Source organism: Myodes glareolus, chromosome 2, assembly GCF_982192425.1.
Source record: "Myodes glareolus chromosome 2, mMyoGla1.1, whole genome shotgun sequence".
Taxonomy (NCBI): Eukaryota; Metazoa; Chordata; class Mammalia; order Rodentia; family Cricetidae; genus Myodes; species Myodes glareolus.
In genome coordinates this window covers 88,548,639-88,569,215 of record NC_142027.1, presented here as the reverse complement: position 1 = coordinate 88,569,215, position 20,577 = coordinate 88,548,639, and the positions used below count along the sequence as shown (strand labels likewise).

Sequence of the window (20,577 nt, the reverse complement as noted above, 5' to 3'; positions counted from 1 at the left end):
ACACACTAGAGAGTACCACAGTCATGTTATGGAGCAACACGTGCAAGTTAGGGAAAACCATATGCATTACTGAGCACCAATTACATATTAGGGAGGACCACACACATTACTGAGCACCACTTACATGTTAGGGAGGATCACACACATTAGTGAGCACCACTCACACGCTAGGGAGGCTCACACACATTAGTAAGCACCATTCACAAGCTAGGGAGGCTCACATACATTACTGAGCACCACTCACATGTAAGGGAGGATTACACACATTACTGAGCACCACTCACATGTAAGGGAGGATCTCACACATTACTGAGCACCACTTACATATTAGGGAGGACCACACACATTACTGAGCACCACTCACATGTAAGGGAGGATCACACACATTACTGAGCACCACTTACATGTTAGGGAGGATCACACACATTACTGAGCACCACTCACATGTTAGGGAGGATCACACACATTAGTGAGCACCACTTACATGCTAGGGAGGCTCACATATATTACTGAGCATCACTCACATGTTAGGGAGGATCATACACATTAGTGAGCACCACTCACATGTTAGGGAGGACTATACACATTAGTGAGCACCACTCACATGCTAGGGATGATCACACACATTAGTGAGCACCACTTGCATTTTCTCTGAATGTTCTTGTGTGTTGTTTCTCTTTCCATTTTCCTTCTTCTGGGTTTGTCTCAGGCTCAGGACACAGATGCCCCCCTTCCATGGAAGTACCCCACCTCACCCCTGGAAAGCACAGTAAACATCATTCTGGTAGTTGACTCAGTGGCAGCCCATACCTACCTGGTCATCGCCATAGAGGATCAGGCACTTGTCATGCTCCACTGAGCTAAAGCAAAGACATAAACACAGAAACATCATCTTCAGACAGGACACGGAGAGCAGGAGCCGCCTAGGCCTCCCCATCGAGCCCCGCTTGTCACAGTTTTTGGAACACACTTGCGTGCCTGGATGAGGAGTGTTTTCTATCACTCTTTAATCATCTTCCACTGTGCAGATTCACGATCAAAATAAAAACAAACAAGCAAACAAAAAACCCAGCGCAGTGTGGGAGCTGAGAGACCTGTAGGGAGATGTCTAGGCCAAGAGTCTTTCTGAAAGTCGGCTATGTACCGTTTGAGTGGCCAGGAAGGAGTCTTAAGGACTCCCCTGACATGGCCACTCATCCATCCATCTGTCCCATCTGAAGAAAAGTGGAAAGGGAAGGGAAAAACTCCCATTTGAGTGGCTGTCTGGCTTTGAATATCATTGCTTGTTGGGAGCAACTAGAGACTGAGGGAGCGATTCTCCTAATGGAGAAAGATTTGAGTAGGGTGGGGCTGGCGTGGGGGCAGACAGGACAGGCAGATGGGACAGGCAGATAAGGCAGAGGCTTAGAAAAGAAGAGAGAGTGGGAACCTCGTGGGAAGACACTGAGTGGCGTGACAAGCCCCAGGACTGTGTATCCAACTCCCATAATGCTTGAAGTGACTGGATCCAAGGATGCAAACGCACCAGCTGCATCCGGGAGTCACGCCTACAACCAGTGCAAGCTGGGTGGCCATGTGTGGCTCCACCAAATGGCCCTGGATAATGCATCACTGACTGTCAGCTTTATTCGGTTCCAGAAGGAAAGGAATAAATGAATGCATTTCTTCCTTGGGTCAGCATCAGAGAACTGCCTGTCTTTGAAGCACTGTAGTTACCTCTAAATACCACCCAAACCTTACACTGGATGATGTTTCTGTATGTTTCTGGAAATCTGGGCAGCTCAAGAAGAAAGATGGTGCTGGTTTCATAAGAGTGTTGAGAGTATTAAGGGCTATATTTCATTTATTGATTTTCAGCTTCATGTGTATATTTTAGTCTTGTCTCTATTCATGAATGTGTGTGTTAGAATCCTGTGGTACACTCTCTTCCATGTTCATCACTGTAAACATCTCTGATCCCACTTTTGAGCAATGGGGTGCTTAATAATCAACACCACAAAGAACTGCATTTTGCCTACCTGTGCTCTGGCACCTTAGCCTTTTATTGCATAAAATTAAACAGCCTGAAGTTCTTCCATTGTGAACTCTGTTTCTCACATCTGTCTCCTGTTCCTGCTCTTGCAAACATTTTTTTCTCAGCCCACCAAGAAGAAGGAAGTCTCCTGACCAACCATGGTATCATGGTGCACTCAGGAGAAGTGGCAGGGGGATCTCTGTGAGTTCGAGGCCAGCCTAGTCCATAGAGCAAGTATCAGGCTGGCCAGGAATACACGCAGAGAAACCCTGTCTTAAAAACAAAATAAATAAAAGGTCAGGTGGTGGTGGCACACACCTTTAATACCAGCACTGAGGAGGCAGAGGCAGGAGGATCTCAGTGAGTTTGAGGCCAGACTGGTCTACAGAGTGAGTTCCAGGACAGCCAGAGCTACAGAGTGAGTTCCAGGATAGCCAAGGGTACACAGAGAAACTCTGTCTCAAAACAACAACAAAAACAAAAAAAATAAAAAGAAATTTTTGTGTATTATCTTCAAGAATGTAGCTTAGAAACTTTTATACCTTTGCTTTACTTGGACTTTTTATTTTTTATAATCATGCAAATATTAGGTTTTGGAATTTTTTCCAAACAAATAGCTTTTGTTGCTTTTCTTTCCTCCTCCTCCTCCCTCCTCCCCCTCCTTCCTTTGACCTTTCACCCTCCCTCCTTTGGCCTTTCTGCTTCCAGGTCACCCGTGCCTGTACTTTATTTTCATACATAACACACGGGTTTACTGTCTTTCCTAGATGAAAAGTATTCTAGTTTGCTTCTTTGCTGTCGCAATAAAACGCCGACCAAAAGTGCTTGGCTTTATCTCAGCTTACAGGTCATAGTCCACCATCCAGGGAAGCTGGGGGCAGGAGCTGATGCAGAGGCCGTGGAGGGGTGCTGCTTCCTGGCTTGTTCCTCATGGCTAGCTCAGTCAGCCTGCTTTCTTAGATAACTCAGGGTCACCTGCCCAGGGATGGCACTGCCCACAGCGAGCAGGGCCCTTCTACATGAATTAGCAATCAAGAGAATGCTCCATAAACACACCCACGGGGTGTTCTGATGAAGTCAATTCCTCTAATTAGGTTTCCTCTCCCAAGATTGCACTCTAGGTTTGTGTCAAGTTGACCACCGGCGCTAACTGTGGCAGCAAACGGTGGTTATTTGCTGTGCAGCTCTCCCACTAATTTGGGATCTGGATTTTAGCACAGTCTGTCTCTGCACCGCTCGCTCTCCCTTGCTCCTACATCCATGGCTCTCGCTGACTTTAACTTAATGGTAGGGTTGGGCAGCTCTAATTGAGTCCTTCCTCCTCATTCTTTTCAACATTTTCTTAGCCTCCCCTCAAATGTGCTCTTCCAAATGGACCAAGACCAGAACGATCTCATAGAGGCTGATTGGATGCCGGACTGAGCTTTGGTGTTTGAGCATCTTGACAATGTTGAATTTTCTATCAGGGACCATGGAAACTTCCTATATATACACACACTTTTTTTTTTTTATGTCTTTGAGAGATCATCGTTAAGGTTTTTGCTGGGCACATGTAATGTGCCAATCCACGCCTTTAGGCAAAAAAGGGAGTGAGCCGGATTGTGGAGTGATGAGTCTCTGCTGTCCGAGACCCTGCCGTGCTCTCCCGCAGAGACCGGGTGGACCCTCCAGTAAAGGTGCATTCGGTCACATGGGACAGCAACAATATTTGCTCAGAGTGCTTGGATGCTTGAGTCAGCAGTAAGGACAGACTATCATTCACATCTGTTAAGAAGGTTCTCGGCAAGGGTGTGGAGAAATGGCCCAGCAAATGAACGTTCAGTTCCCAGCACCCAAATGATGGCTCACAGCCCTCCATGACTCCAGTCCCAGGGGAGCTGCCATCCTCTTCTGATCTCTGAGGGCACCAGGCACACACACACACACACACACACACACACACACACACACACACACTGTGCACATATACACATGCAGGCAAATGCGCTCATATATACAAAATATAATAAATAGATCTGGAAGAAGAATAGGAAGAAGGAAGTAGGCGAAGAAGGAGGAAGAGGAGGAAAAGAAGAGCCAAGAGGGCTTTTTGTACCAGGAAACTGTTTTTTTCTATAGCTCACATTCCTACTGAAGAGTTTCAACAGAGTTTAGCCCCTTGTGCCCTGCAGTCAGGGCTAATGTCAGCTGTCAACTCGACACAGCCTGGAGTCACCAGTGAAGGGGGTCTCAATGCAAGGATTGCCCAGAGCAGAACAGCCTGAAGGGATGCCTTTGAGGGGCCTTGGCTGTGAATATATATGGGAGAGCTCTGCCCACGGTAGGGAGCAGGTGACCCAGGGCTGGCTGGAGAAGCTAGCCAAGCAAAGGAATGCAAGAGCAACAACAGCCTTCCTCCATGGCTTCTGCCTGACTTTTGACTCCCCCCTCTCCAGCCCGCCCCAGTGATGGGTTGTAATCTTTCCCTCCTCTGGGTAACCTTGGTCCTGGAATTTGTCCCAGCAGCAGAATGAAACTGAAAATACTCGCCTATATTTCTTGATTTTAGTATCAGCTTTGAACTATTCTTCTAGGCTCCCAGTCTTTCGTTTCCTTAATCTCTTGTCTCCACATAGCCTTGCCTTCTGCTCTAATTCGGTCACTGTCATTGTTTTAACTTTGTCATTGATGGTAACTGGGACATCTCCCTTTACATTACCCAGATCTGATCCTGCGTGTGACACCAATACTAACACGCTTCCTGGTTGCTGACGCTCGTGGTACACACACACACACACACACACGTGCGCGCACACACACACACACACTAACACACTTCCTGATTGCTAATGCTCGTGGTACACACATACACACACACGCGTGCGCACGCACACACATACACACACTAACATGCTTCCTGGTCGCTGACACTCGTGGTACACACAAACACACAAACACACAAACACACACACACACACACACACACACACACACACACACACACCACCTGCCTTAAGTCCCACAGCCCCGCAGAGTGAGCCTCTTGCTCCCTTTTCTTGTTTGTCTATGCTTAGCCCTTTGCTTAGGGAAGCTGCTCTCTAGGGTAAGCCTGGCTTGACTAGCCTTCGTCCATTTGCAAATGTGGCTGGAGACAGACCACAGAACTGACTGAGAGGTTTGACATCAGACTCACGGCCACAAACCACTAATGGGTTCTGAGCGCTCCGGGCAGCTGGTCCTCATCTTTCATTCTGTGAGACCACTTCCCTTCTCCCTTCCTCTGCGAATCCACAGGACCTCATCCCAGTGCCCACGCTCGGACAGCAGCGGTCCTAGCGTGCGTCTCTGTTGCTCTGATCAAACACTGACCTGAAGAGATGGTGGGGAGGAGATGGTTTATCGTATCTTACAGGTTCCTGTGGACTATCAAGAGAAGTCAAGGGTGAGAACTCAAGGCAGCAGCCAGGAGGCAGGGTTGAAAGCAGAGGTCATGGAGGAACGCCTGCTAACTGGCTTGTCCCACCTGCCTAGGGGTGGGACCGCCCACACTAGGCTGATCCCTCACGCGACAATCAGCAATCAGGAAAATGTCCCACAGACATTGCCACGGTCTGACGGAGCCAATCCTTGAACTGAGGTTCCCTCTTCCCAGGTGACACAAACTAACCAGGGCAGGAACTTTCCAGGGGGCGGAAGGACCCTCCTCCATTTCCTATCGCACAGACACACAGTGTGTTTGGACCCACGTACCAGTTCAGCCTTCCCTCCAGTCCCCCCAGATAAGCTAGCCATAGTCCCCCAGAAACCAGTCCTGACTCCCGCCTTGAGTCCTTTCCCATTTTACCCAAGGTTTGAGCTCAGTGTCTTTCTCTTCTACGTTGTCCACTTTCCAGTTTGTTTTTTTTTCTGGATGCATCCCTCTAGCACACACACACACCTGGTTTCTCCCACTGGGGACGAGAGAGGAGGCTTTGTAATACTGTTCCTGTCATCCCTTCAGCTCCCGCACAGCTGCCCCGCAGTCAGCAGTGGTCTCCATGCCGACAACGCCCACAGAGAGGTTGGGCCTTCTTCTTCCCAGCAGTTGTCTGCGCCCATGATCTCTCCGGCTCAAGTACCTGACCCTCGTCCTCACTTGGCACATTTGAGCCACTGGTAAGAACAACTGTCAATCACATGGCCAGGAAGTAGAACAGAAAGGGCCCCCGGGCAAGATGGAACCCCAAAGTCATGTCTCTACTTCCTTTCTTCTCCAGCGAGGCCCTCTCACCCACCTCCTTCTACCCGTCCCACCTATGAATCAGTCAAGGGGTCAAATTATCCATTGGATGAGAGTCCTTATACTCTCAGGGTCTCTGGAAACTTCCATAGACACACGCAGAGGGAGCTTTACTAATTGACAGAGCGTTTTTTGATCCAATCAAGCTGTCAATCAAATTAGCCATCGACCTTGCTTCCAATTAAGGGAATATGGCATTTAGCACAGGGCCTGGCATATTCTGGGCCCTCTTCCAAATCCATCCTCTCTTGATTCTAGAACCTTGGGGCACAATGGATTAGCTCTTTTCCTGTCATGACACTTATGATTCAATGGGGGTGGGGCAGATAATAAAAATAGTTGAGCCTAATATCCGTGTGTCACGTGATGGAAAGCGCCACGGAGGTGGAGGAAGCAAGTGAGGGTCGCACGCCGTTCTGGGTCCAGTGGTGGGAGAGGCCTCTCCTAGCAGGGCACTGAGTGAGGAGTGCAAAGGGTGTGTGTGGAGGGGGTTCTTCCTGAAGGAGATAATGAGGACTACAAAGGCTCGGGAATACCGGGGACTATGGGGGTGCTGGAAGAACACAGGAGTGAGTGTCCCGCAGTAAAGTGGTAAGCAAGGGCCAGGGAGAACCAGGATGTAGTGGCATGGCAGGAGGGCACGGAGGAAAGATTTTCCTTAGAGTAAACCAGCCCTCAAAGCTGTGGGGAAATTAGGCAAAGAAGAATTTCAGGAGAAGAGGAGACAGAAGGCTGTGAGTGTACGGTGGGGAGGAAGGCAGTGACCACCCAAAGTGGAGGTGACCATAGGCACACTGGGATGTAAAGTGCTGTTTTGTATGTGAAATGACCCTCGCGGGCTCCCGTATTGGCTGCTGGTGCTGTTGGGGAGGTATAGAATCTATACAAGGAGGGTCTGACTAGAGTAAGTCACTGGGAGTGTGCTTCTGAAGGCTACATAGACCTAGTGGCTTCCTGTCCACCTCGCGTGAGCACCTTCCCCTGCACAGCTACCTGCCACCATGATATGTAGCCTCGTCTCAGGTTCACAGTAATGGACCACGCTGGCCAGTAGCCAAGGCCTCTGAAACCATGACCTGAGGTGTGACAGAGAGCTAAGGACACAGAGAGGGAGGCAGAGGCTGCTGGCATGGGTTACTGTATGCAGAACCTTGAGATGATGCAAGGCCCAGAGCCCTGTCACACAGAGACAGACAGAGGCTGCTGGCATGGGTCACTGTATGCAGAACCTTGAGATTGACCCAGGTGCAGAGAGCATGCTCCCTTCCCAAGGTGGCACTGTCAGGTGATAATGGGACCTTCTGAGGTGAGCTTTCCAGGAAGTCTTTAGACCACTGGGGATTTGACCCTGAAAGGGTCTCAAGGCCTGTAGTGTCTTCTTCTCTTGGCTTTATTCAACTCTACACTGTAATGCATTATGTCACCACTGGCCCATAACAGCAGGGCCAATATTAACATCTCTAAAACTGCCATATAGCAGGCATGGTCAATCGATAGAATAAACAGACCAATACTATATAAAAGATTTAGCTTTTAATAAAAAAAGGGGAAAACTTACAAGACCCGGAATCCCAAGAACACGAATGGAACCGGAAAACCGAAGGGGCCGGAAACAAGGCACTTCGATCTTTTATAGCCCGAATGGCCACACCTTAGGCCGAATGTGATTGGCTGAGATTCCCCATCAGGACCAGAATAAGCATTTTCTTTTTATAAGTTGATTATCCCAAGTACTGTGTTATGGTGACAGAAAGCTGGCTAATATACCCCATGTGGGCAACTCCTTAAGAACAGATGGTGTCCTATATCACAAGGCCCTTGAAGTAAGTCTTTACTGAGGAAACCTTTAAGGGGCTGATATTATTCTCAGTGGTAGGAACCCAAACTAGGGATAAAATTGAGGTTTGGAGAATAGGGTATATCCTACAGATTGATCCGTACTTGCCACAGTACCCTTGGGGCACGCAAACAAGGCACGACATGAAGTGGGGTCTTGATCCTGGATGCCAATGTGTTTTCACTGAAAAGTCTTGGAAAAAAAAACCCTGGAAAACATAGCCTGAAGTGGAGCTTTCTACTCATCCCCCAAAGAGTCTCTAACTCTACTTCAAAGAATAAAATGACCGAGTGCTTTAAGAGAGACAGACTTCAATGATGGTTTGCTCTCACAGCCCAGCAATGAATCCATCTCTGTAAAAAGAGCCCAGAAATTGTCCTCATTGCTCCGAAGCGCTGGCAAGAAACCAGGTCGCAGGAATTCGGACCGTCTGTGAGTGTCGTTGGCCCCGCAGTAACAGTGCCCCTCACAGATAGCAACCATGCTAGATTTCCTTTTAAGGTTAATTGGAGGAGGCCAAATTTAGGCCTGGAAGTCCCTGCAGGGGTTTCTCACCTGTAGCCACTAGGCCACATGCACTACCAACCTTCTAGGAAGCAGAGGGAGCCCTCTCATTGGGGAGTTAAGGCTGGCAAAGGTGAGGGATGGACAAGACGGCTTCAGCCCCGCAGACACCCTGAGTTCCTGTCCAGCCATCAGGACAGGGCAAGCCCGCCACCAGGCCACTGGGGAGAAAGGAGGACTGAGGTACTGCAGATGCCTAGCCGCGTTTGGACAAACTCCAGCTTCTGTCTCTTTGAACTTTTTGGAATCGCCGGGAATGCCAAGGAAAGCAATTTCTGACACATCTCAGTATTGGAAATCCCGATGACCTCCGCACTGGAACTGCTTTTGATTTTCAAAGAGCCTTTCTTCTCCCCCTACCCCATGGGATGCAGAAGGATGAATTGCTGCCCCCGTCAACCCTCCCATGAGATGCAGAAGGATGAATTGCAGAACAAATCTGGTTTTCCTCTTCAGGATCGAGGGAATCATTGACTCACGTTATGAAAGGTGAAGGGGAGACGGAGGTGGATTAAAAACCGTCTACACGGGGCCGTTCAGAGAATATGAAAGGGAGAGAGCACACTCTGATTACAGCTCACACTGAGGTGTCTCTAGTTGATGCTGTTAGATCTTTTCTGGACTCCCGGAAATAACAATCCCACACGTAACCCGACTAAGGAAAGACGGGAGGTCATCTCTGGCTTGATGTGTGCTTGTTAGAGAACAAAATTAATGGCACCACAGCCTTGAAAGGCAGCCAGGGTCAGGTCAGTCAGGTGCTGTGACTCATTTTGGCGAATCACTGGGATTGTCACGTCTTGAGAGGGACCAGCCAATGTCTTAAATTCCACTTGGATGAAAACCAGAACCCATTAGACATGCTGATCACATTTGCATTTCAGAGACGCTAGGAGAGAGTGCAGCCTGCACACTGAGCCGCAGCCAGCACAAAGGCTTGCTGCATGGGAGCCAAAGCCTACTGCATCTGCGGAAGGCTGCTGAGCAAAGTGTAATCAGACCCACCCAGAGTCTGGGCTCGGTTAGAAAGAGAGGCTAGAGGGAGACCTATCAACCGGCCTGGGTAAGAAAGGATGAGGTCTCAGGAGAAGGCAGTGTGAGCAGAAATGAGGGGACAGGTGAGACAGAGTTAAAGGTGGAGGAGATGCAACCCCGGGAAATCCAAGGTCAAAACTGAATGATGAAGTGGAGGTGAAACTAACCGTCACACACTACACAAGTAAGGTGTGTGTGTGTGTGTGTGTGTGTGTGTGTGTGTTTGTGTGTGTACACATACATGTGGAGGCAGAGGTCAATGTGGGGTGTCTTTCTCAGTTCTGAGCCATCTTCCCAGCCCCTGGCATTTATAGTTCATTGTCAATCTTCTCCTCCAACTCAGATGGTCACTCCTTAAAGGACACAAAGATCCCATGTCCAGAGAGGTGTCTGGCCCACCATGGCCCCACCATGGTCTTTGTTGAGTGACTGCTAATGGCTGTGGTACAAGACACTAGAGGTAAAAATGAAATACCCAGGGGCTCAGAGGAGGAGAAATTAATTTCGGTTCAGAGGATTACAAAGGCTTGGAGGGGGGAGATGGCATCTGAGTCGGATTTGGGCACTGGCAGGATGTCAGTGGTCAGAAGCAGATGGCTAACATGTGGGCAGGGAGAGAGGACGCTGAACAGGATGCTGAGCGGACACTACTCACTGGCAGGGAAAGGCAACTGACCCAGAGGGCTGGAACCTGAGCCTTAGGAGCGGTGCAGGCTGGAACCTGAGCCTTAGGAGCGGTGTGTGTGTGTGTGTGTGTGTGTGTGTGTGTGTGTGTGTGATGGCAAAGTGTAAACAGTGAGGTGTGCTCAGTCACTGTCATAGCGTTTGGGTACCTCTGCCAGATTTCACAGTGAGGGAAGCTGTGGACTGAGAGGGTATTTGACTATATGAGGCAGAAATTTAGGGGTGATCTTTGCTAGTTAGAGACACAGCCTTGGGAGTCATGAGCATTGTAGCAGTATTTTAAACAAGACTAGAGAAGATGGCCAAGGGGAGGAGTGCAGAGGACCCGCAATAAGAAGTGAGCATGCTCCAAGGGTGTGAGGTCTGGAAGAAGGGGAGGAGCTAGAGAAGGGGGTTGAGAAAGGATGCCAGAAAGACAGAAGAAAACGGGGAGTGGAGTGTCTGGAGACGGAGGTGAAGAAAGTCTATCAAGAATCAGATTGACTCTTAGTTACTTTTCCAGCGCTGTGATAAGACACCATGACTAAGGCATGGAGAAGGAAGGCTTTGCTTCCTTTATGGTTCCAGAGGATTAGAGTCTGTGGTGGTTTGAGAGAAAATGACCCCCAAAGGGAGTGGCACTATTAGGAGGTGTGGCTTTGTTGGAGTAGGTATGGCCTTATTGGAGAAAGTATGTCATGGTAGAGATGGGCTTTAAGGTCTCATATATGCTTAAGATACAGCCCAGTGTCTCAGCTCACTTCCTGTTGCCTGCAAGATGTAGAACTCATCTACCTCTCTGGCACCATGTGCCTGCGCTACCCCAAGTCCTATCATAATGATAATGTGTAACATTAGGGGGCCTGCTTGTTGGGGTTTCTGTTCCTCCTGGTACCCCAACAAGTTGGCAAGCCCCAAAGAAAATCACACAGAGGTCTCCATAAGATTATAAACTGATTGGCCCATTAGCTCAGGCTACTTATTAGCTCTTATAATTTACATTAGCCCATTATTTTTATCTATACTAGCCACATGGCTCAGTACCTTTCTCAGCGTGGCAGCTCACATGTTGCTTCTTCAGTTATCTGGGCAGGACTGGGAGGAATCAGCTTCCTCCTTCACAGAATTCTCCTGTTCTCATTGCATCACCTCTACTTCCTGTCTGGTTTTCCCGCCTATACTTCCTGCCTGGCCAATGAGCGTTTATTTAAAACATAATTGACAGAATACAGATAATTCTCCCGCACCAATAATGGATTGAACTATGGTCTGTTGGAGTGGTGGCTCAGTGGTTAAGAGTACTGGTTGCTCTTCCAGAGGCCACAGGCTCCATTCCCAGCACCCATGTGACAGCTCACACTTGTCTATAACTCCAGTCCTTGCATTTCTGACACCCTCACACAGACAAAACACCAATGAACCTAAAATAAATTAAAAAGAGAAAAGAGTTGTCGTGGGCACGGTGTCTCTGCACAGCAATAGAAACTCTGACTATGACAGTAACCATCATGACAGGGAAGCATGAGAGCAAGGCACAGACAGGCTGGCTGGAGCAGAAGCTGAGAGCGCACACACACTGAGGCAGAAAGGCACACAGGAAATGATACCAGTCTTTTGAAATCTCCAAGTCTACCCCTAGTTATACACCCTCTCCAACAAGGCTGCCTCCTAGCCCTTCCCAAACAATTCCACCTGCTGGGTCCAAGTATTCAAACCTATGAGATGATGGGTTTCATTTTCATTCAAACTAGCACAATGGCTGAAGTGTCAAGTCAGATGAACTCAAGAACTGATGGAGGATGTTCAGTGCAAGCACTGGTGGTACCCAGGGAAGAGCAGCTTGATGCACTCAAGGCAGGGGAGAACCTGGTTGCTGTAGATTGGAGACTATAACTAGGGCTAATCTATCATTTATCTACCATCTATCTATCTATCTATCTGTCTATCTATCTATCCATCCATCTATCATCTATCTATTTCTCTATGAACTATTATCAATAATCTATCTATCTGCCTATCTATCCATTCATTTATCATCTATCAATCATCTATTTCTCTATGAACTTTTATCAATCATCTATCTATCTATCTCTATCCATTCATCTATCATCTATCAATCATCTATTTCTCTATGAACTATTATCAATCATCCATCCATCCATCCATCCATCCATCCATCCATCCATCCATCCATCCATCTATCTATCTATCTATCTATCTATCTATCTATCTATCTATCTATCTTTCCAATTTATTATCTATTTACCTACTCACCCATTTGAGACCTGGCTTCACTGTGTAGCCCCAGCCCAGCTTAGAACTCCATATACAGTCCAGACAGTCTTAAAACCTCAGCTTTCAGTCACGGCTTCCCCAGCACTCCAATTACCAGCCTGCACCATTCTGTCCAGCCCCCTTTGGATTCTTCTGAGGAGTGCTGCTGTAAGTGAGGTACATGGCTTGGTTTGAATGTGTTGTTCCCTCTCTGCATTCATGGGTTGGAAATTTAACCCCCAAATTGATATGTTAATTGTGTTTGGAGGGCTAGCCTTTGGGAGCTAATTAGGCTTGAATGAGATAATGACAGTAGGGGACTCTGATGGCTGTCCTGGCTTCACAGGTAGAGCTGCACGCTTGCACTGTGCCCTGTGATGCTCCCTGCCACACCGGGATGCAGGAGGAGGGCCTTCTCAGATGCTGAGTGAGACTCTATTCTTCATAAACTACCCAGTCTCAGATACCCTAACAACAGAAATCGGACTGAGATAGGGTATGAACTAGCAGAGCAATTGGAATTTAGACAGAGGAATTGCTTCCCCCCCCCCACTTTTGCTTCTTTTTCCAATACATGAAAACAATGACACTTTTATTAGCAGATTGGCTAGATCCAGTGGGGGATGAAGAGTTCATGGAAGATGAGGGAGGGGAGATTGCTTTAGGAATCACAGCCTTGGGCACCAAGCCTACCTGGAGAAGTTAGCAGAGGAGTGAGGCAAGCTTGTCTGGCTATGGAGAAGGCAGAGCCCCGGTCTTGGTGCTGGCCTCCCAGGAAGCTCTACTTTCATTCTCTCCTCCCTGGTCTCCTATGCCCTTGTTGCAACCTCTGTTGGCTTCAGCACCACCCACTGGAGAATCGCAATGATAAGGGCTGCTGGTGTATGCTGCGTGCCATTCAATAGTTAAAAAGCTGATGCATGAAACAGAGCCCGGTTTACAAGTGAGGGACCCAAGACAGCTGCAAATGCTCTCCCGCTGATTTCTCCAGCCCCTCACTAACACCCTCCTCCAGTATGTCCCCAGAGTGTATTCCTTTAATAGCTACTTAAAATATCCATGCTGAGGCTGGAAAGATGGTTCAACTGTTAAGAGCCCTGGGTGCTCTTCCAGGGGACCTGGGTTAGATCCCCAGAGCCCATATGGTGACTCTGAACTATCTGTAACTCCAGTTCTAGAGGGCCTGGTGCCTTCTTCTGGCCTCTGCGAACACACTAGGCATACATGTATATATGCAAACAAATCATATATTCCATACACTTATAAATAACATATTTAAAACAGACATGTTCTTAGGATCCAAGACAAAATTCCTAGCAGGGCAGAGTTACCAAGCCTGACCATGTTGGCTGACCTCTGTCTGTTTCTTTCCTTCCAATGGGCTCTCCAATCCTATCCATTGACTTCTCTGAAGAATCCAAGTCCTCGCTACTCCTTCACTCTCCTGCCATTCTTTGTGCTCTGCAGACTGAAATAAATGTACCCTGTACTTCCCTTCCTTGCCCTTCAACTCAAAGACTTTGGGCTGAGCCCTGTCTCTCCAGCAGCCCAAAATACTCTCCCGCTGATTTCTCCAGCCCCTCACTAACACCCTCCCCACCCCAAGTCCTTGATCCCCAGTTGTAAGATGAGATGGGTGTAAATCTGAAGGGGTAAGCCCCCTTCTGGGTCTTTGACTCCCACTTGTAAGGGCTATGTGTCTGCCTCTCCCCCAAGAGTGCAAACAAAGGCAAAGCTGAATTTTAAAAAATGTGTATGTTAGAGCCTATTTCTTGGAAAGTTAGCTTCAAGACTCAAGGACCTCTCATATGCAGAACAGAATTAGAAGCCCTGGGGAGTGTGAGGCCAATGTGTGTTCTCTCTGCTACGCTGTTGTAGCAAGAGGTTTTGAAGTAGTATTTTATGTCTTGTTCAAGAAATCCAGAGTGTAGGTTGACATCTCGATCCCTAGTTTTAAATAGATTTTTATTTATTTATTTATTGCCTCTTGTTCAGCATACAAAGAGACCAGCATCTTTCTCCAGGTGAACATATGACTTAATAATAGGCCAGGCTGGAAAAATAAAAATTGTTGCTAAATATATTTATTCATGTTGTCAAAAGTAGCTCTTGTATGTCTTCTGCCATCTGCAGACTCTGTGAGCTAGGCATTTGTCTCATTAGCAATATTTCTGTTGGGGATCTAGCTCAGGGGTCGAGTGCTTGCCTGGCGTGCTTGCAGACTCGGGTTCCATCTTAGAAAAAAAAATTCTCCCACCTCCTTCTGCTTTAAGTTTGTATATAGATGTTTCCTGGCTGAGGTGTGCCTCTGAGTATGTCTGCAGTGGGGCGAACACAACAACACAGACGCGGTAGTACATTTGAAATCATGCATTATAGGTAATGATAGAGTGGGCCCTGAACGTGGTAATTAGCTTACAATGTGCTCCCATGAAAATACCCGCACGCCGTGATTAACGTTCCACCAAGCAGCCAGCCCCTGGAAGTAACTACCATTGTACTTCCCAGAACTTCACTCTCCCGGAATATTAGGATAAATACCACGTTGGGTCTCGGGGTTGGGCTGAGTGATTAGGTCTGGGTGTGAGAGGGTGTCGAGAGGAAACGGAGATAAAGTCCAAGTGTTTGCTTGTCTGTTCTGCTGGAAAGAAAGAGCCAGCCAGCCATAGGGGGAAGGGTGTTTCGGAGTCCAAGGGTTTAATCTGCAGCCCTCCTGGTTCCTGCTTCGTCTGTGAGATGAAACACTTCTCTTGGCTATGCCTGGAAGCTAGACAACCCAAAGAGGAAAGAGGGGTCCTCTTCAGAGCAGAGAAGCACTGAATTTCACTTTGAGACTCTTGGAACAACCTTTCCTTCTCACAGGCCTCTGGACCACAGACTGGCTTTCAGATGATGACATTGTCAGCAGGCAGTCCTATTGGTTTCTGGGTCTGTCTCTGTCCCAGATGAGCCTTCTGGATTGTGGTACTGAACAGCCCAAGGCAGGACATACAGCTACAAGTCAATGCTTGTGCTCAACTTGGGGATCCTGTGACAGGGAGTCTGAACGGTTTGGAGGGCAAGGACTATCTTGCCCTGTCTCTGTTCTCAGAGCATGTGTGAGCCGGAAGAGGAGACATTCCCGGTGGGAAGTGCTGGCTGCTGTGTGCTGCTGTTAGGGGCTTTATTACAGGCAGGCTTTGATCTGCTCTGTGGTTGTGGATAAAGATGTCACCTGTCTCCAGAGATAAAGAGGCTGAGGGTGTGACTCACGGTCTCTGTGTGTCTCCACCACCTAACCCAGCTTCCCCAGAGCCCTGGAGGTACCTGAGGTAGAAGAGTCACCTAGGAGTGGCCATCCCAGCAGGATGTGTCCTTAAGAGTTTTCTATATGACCCTTCCTCAAAGCAACATTAAGACCCGATGTCATTTCAGAAAACTAAGTGAACACATTTTTTTTTTGTTTATTTGTTTTGTTTTTTAAATCCATCAATACCAACCACTCACCAAGGAGAGGAAACTCCTTCTAGGCTGGGAGCCTGGTCACCAAGCTGCGAGTGTTTGGTGTGCCCCTCCCTCTGGCCTCCCTGTAGACTGCTGGTGGAGAGGAATGGGTGCATCTATTGGGTGGAGGACAGGCCCCCCTGAACGGGAGCTTTGTGTGCAAGGCTCCTCACTACTAGTATATGCCAGTGTAGGAGCCAGAAAGTAGCACCAGAGGCCAAGGTGCTACTGTCACCCGTGAGTCACCCTGGCTAGGTGCAGGGACAGCACAGTCAGGAGCCAGGGCAGCTCCTTGGGGCTCAGGGGAGTTTTCACAGGGATAAAACGTGAGCTGTGGAGAATGGCAGAATTTCAGGGGAGCCACCTGCTCAGAGAACAGTCGGCCTTGTGAGAGCCAACTCTTGTTTATGCGTATGCCCCGCCCCCATATCCCACAATGTGGGCCCACAGTGAGCGCTCAGCAAACACCGTGGGCAGGATGGTTGGAGGAAGAAGCGGCCCTGGGAGGAGTGTGAGGAGACCCTGTCTGGCAAGCGCTGGGGGAGTCCTGTTCTCTAGGTTGTATCCACGGCACAAAGTGCTGCCGGATTGGAGGTTGGAGAGTCGGAAGACACTGGGATGCCATCTGCTGTAGCCTGAATATTTGTATTCCCCACTGAAACTCACGCGGGGGCTTGTCCCCACCGTCGCAGTGCTGTGGGGTGGGAACTGTTGGGTGTGGGGGGTCATGTGGGTCAAGCCTGGCTGAGTTGCTGCGCGATGCGTGTTACAGAACAAGCCCAGTCCTTCCATATCACGCACTTCCCTTCCCGCTGTGAGTTAGAGCATCAGAAAGATGGTTCCAGAAGCAGAGCCGATGCTGGTACCACACTGGGATGCTTCCTCGACCCCAGAACCTCAAGTCTAAATAAACCTCTTGCCCATTCTTAGGCATTCTATCACTGAAAACTATAACAGGAAACTAAGACCCCATCCCGCCGGCGTCAGTATGGTTGGACGGGGAGTCGGCAGATAGGAAAAGTGAGGCGCTATGATCAGAGTTGTCTCCACATCTAAAATACCATCGACAGCCGCATGGCTCAGAAATTAGCTTCAGCTCTTTCAGAGACAGGGTTTCTCTGTGTAGCCCTGGCTGTCCTGGATCTCACTCTGTGGACCAGGCTGGCCTCGAACTCACAGAGCTCCGCCTGCCTCTGCCTCCCACATGCTGGGCTTAAAGGCGTGCGGCACCACTGCCCAGTTCAGTTTCCCTTCTTTGGTGGTCATCTCTTTGCTCGGTAAAGGATGACCCCTCAGCTAAGCATAACGGGGCTGTGTGACATGGTGGCAGGGGGCTGTATGGAGCCCTAGCATGCGCTGCCTGAGCAGTCACTCAAGGATCAATTCCTTGTGCTTGGTGGTGAGCCACCCCCAGGCAGCCGCCCTAGAATGGCCGTTCTTACCTGTAGTCCAGTTTCAGGGGGACAGCTTCCAGACCACCAATCTGACAGTAAGGCTCCAAGTTCGAGAGCTCATACAGCTGCAACGCCCGGCTCCTGTTCAAGGCAAGCATTGCCGGTGGGAACTGAGAACTCCTCATTCCGTTTCTGGTGACCCCCAACCCGTGACAATCCCGCTCTGTGGGGCCCGAGTTCCCGCCCTCCTGAAGCTCTCTAGGTGGCGATATCTCTTCAGCTGGATGCTAAGCCCAAAGCTGGGTGGTCTGCCCTTTGCCACCAGGGCCTGGCGGCCCCAGTTTTCTGCTGCCCGGGCTCAGGAGCGCATCACTGAGTTAGTTCCTTTCTCTGTCAAATATGGTCCTAACGATGTCTCTGTTAGTGACGAGTTACTGAGAGCCACTGAGACACCATGAGAGAGTGGCTGGTCCAAAGCCTGGGGACTGTTGAGAATGTAGGGCTTCAGTGTGGGGACATCGGGGCATCAGATTGGAAGAGGAGGGTGAAGGGCTCTTCACTAACCTGGTCTCGCCACCTTTCCCCCTTCCCTAGATCATTGCAACTAGTACCTGGACCCGATTCTCCTTGTGCTAGATGTCACTTCCTCTCACTTCCTTTCTCACAGTTCCAGTGTGGTTCCCCGGCCCCTGGGGGAGTCTGCTCTGTGCCCTTTCCATCCATTAGCTGGCTCAGAGTGTTTCATATGCTACCATAGCGGCCTCTGAACTGTGGGGACACTGCACACAGCAAGGTTGTTAAGTGTCTTTTTTTTTAAAAAAAAAATCAAACTGGGGGGCAGACACCCTGTCCAGTGAAATATGCCACAGAAAGAAAAGAAGGGCATCGTGTGTCCTCATTGCTGGAACTGACACACGTGGACCTCACGGAACCTAGCTGAGTAAGGGCCACTAGAGATGGGAAGACCAGTGGAAAAGGGGGTGCAGAGGAGGGTGGGAAGTCTTTAAATTAGGAACACCGAACACAAGGAGGAGTAATTCTTATGTCTGCAGCACACTAGGGGTAGCTATTGTTTGAAATAAATTATAATATCTTTCATTTTCTCAGTGACTAGAAATTTCCAACATATAAAATGATTAGCATTTGATTGATGATTAATCAAAGTAAATATCACCACGATTTGATCATTACCTGCAGTGTCCACATATCAGATTAATATATTGTATCCAATAAAGGTATGCAAATGTTATGATTTTTTTTTAAAAAAGGAATAGGGACTGGCAAGAGGGCTCAACTTGATGCTCAATACCCAGCACCCACACCAAGTGGTTCACAGCTACCTATAACTCCAGTTCCAGTGGACATGATGCCCTCTTCTGACCTCCCTGGGTATTGCACTCACATGCATGTACACACACACACACACACACACACACACTCGTGCACACACACAAATCAATCTTCTTAAAAATGATGATAAAAAGTAGTATGATAAAAAAATTAAAAATCAAGCTGAATTTATAAACTTAAATTTGTTGTTTAATAGTTAGCATAATATTAAATTGATTATATTAATTATATTGGTATTTTAATAAATGTATTTGGTAATGATGAGTTAATAATTATAGAACGTATTAAAGCAGCATGAACAATTATATCTAATAAAATAACTGGGATAGGCTGGGACTGGGTTAACTATGAGGTCATGCAAGTCTTCAAAGTAGTTAAGGCCTAGAGCCCCGGTGACCCGTGGAAGGGAACTGTGAAGAGGGCTTCTTTGCATGAGGTGTCTATATGGTAGGCAGAGCTGTGGGGCCCCATCAACCCACTCCTTAGCTGGAGCCACCCACCAAAGTCCACTCAAGCTGCCTTCAGCTCCCACCCTCCCTCTACCATCTTAGTTCACACTCCTGGGGGGCTGGAGCCTTCAAGACCTTGCTCTGCAGCCTCAGCAGTGAATGACAGCAGCGAGGGCACCTTTGTTTGCACGGTGTAATTTACCCTTTGAATTAATTCCGTGCACTCAAGACTCAATTTAGATGGATGAGAAAACAAATACACCATTTAATCTAAATAAAGTATGCTTAAGAATTACTCCAACTAATATTTTCCTCATGGGGCCCCTTTCTTGGTTCCAGAAGAATTTCCTCCAAGAGGGCGCCTCTGAGACAATGCTATCACTGCATGAAGCCACACAAAGTCTATCTCTGCCCAGACATATGGGTCCTAATATTTTAAAGACTCTCGCTTTAGCCTCGTGCTGCAAATGTATATGTTTGTGTACCTCAGACATGGCTATGCAGCTCATCAAACCCGGACCACTCCCTTTGGGCTGCAACTTCCCATACTTACCCAGTCCCAACGATTAGCTTGTTATACTGAGGCATGCTGACAATGTCTGTCACCCACTGGGACTTCCGGCTGGTGGATTTGCCCTGCAGGATTGAAAAGTGAAAATAAACAAATGTATGTGCCTTTTTAAAAAGACTGTATTTATTTAAATTCATTTCATTTTTTGTTGAAAAGATGTTACCCTTATTTTACGTGCATGCGTGTTTGTCTGCATGCACGTGTGGGCTCTAGTTTTGTGCCTGGTGCTCTCAGAGGCCAGGAAAGGGCAACAGTTCCCCTGAAAATGGATTCACAGATGGCTGGGAACCTCCAGGTGGGTGCTGGGAATTGAACTCAGGTCCTCTGGAAGAGCATCCAATGCTCTTAACCCCAGAGCCATTTCTCCAGCCCCTGTAGTTTTCTTTCATTGATTTTTTCCTTCAAGGGGAGGAACATGTTACTGACTCAGTCTCCTCCCCTGAGAGGTTAAGCTGGTAACTTCTGGTTCTAAGTCACCTAGGGGCAGAGACAGAGCTTTCTATCTCCAGCACCCAGCATACCCAGCACTCAGCACCCAGCATCCAGCACACCTAGCACCCAGCACTCAGCACCCAGCACACCCAGCACCCAAGCACACCCAGTACCCAGCACACCCAGCACCCAACACAACCAGCACTCAGCACCCAGCACAACCAGCACCCAGCACCCAGCATCCAGCACACCT

At 48.4% G+C, this 20,577-nt stretch overlaps 1 protein-coding gene across 1 annotated transcript in view; it reads right to left on the bottom strand.

The window, feature by feature from the left end:
- The window catches only part of LOC125390412 (cilia- and flagella-associated protein 337-like), a 118,001-nt gene that overhangs the window by 78,171 nt on the left and 19,253 nt on the right, over positions 1 to 20,577 (bottom strand). The window contains exons 7-9 of the mRNA XM_087902726.1: positions 19,875 to 19,957; positions 17,571 to 17,663; positions 815 to 860 (exon numbers count right to left, since the gene is read on the bottom strand). Of these exons, the coding sequence (XP_087758852.1) occupies positions 815 to 860; positions 17,571 to 17,663; positions 19,875 to 19,957 (222 nt within the window). The remainder of the gene's footprint in view (positions 1 to 814; positions 861 to 17,570; positions 17,664 to 19,874; positions 19,958 to 20,577) is intronic.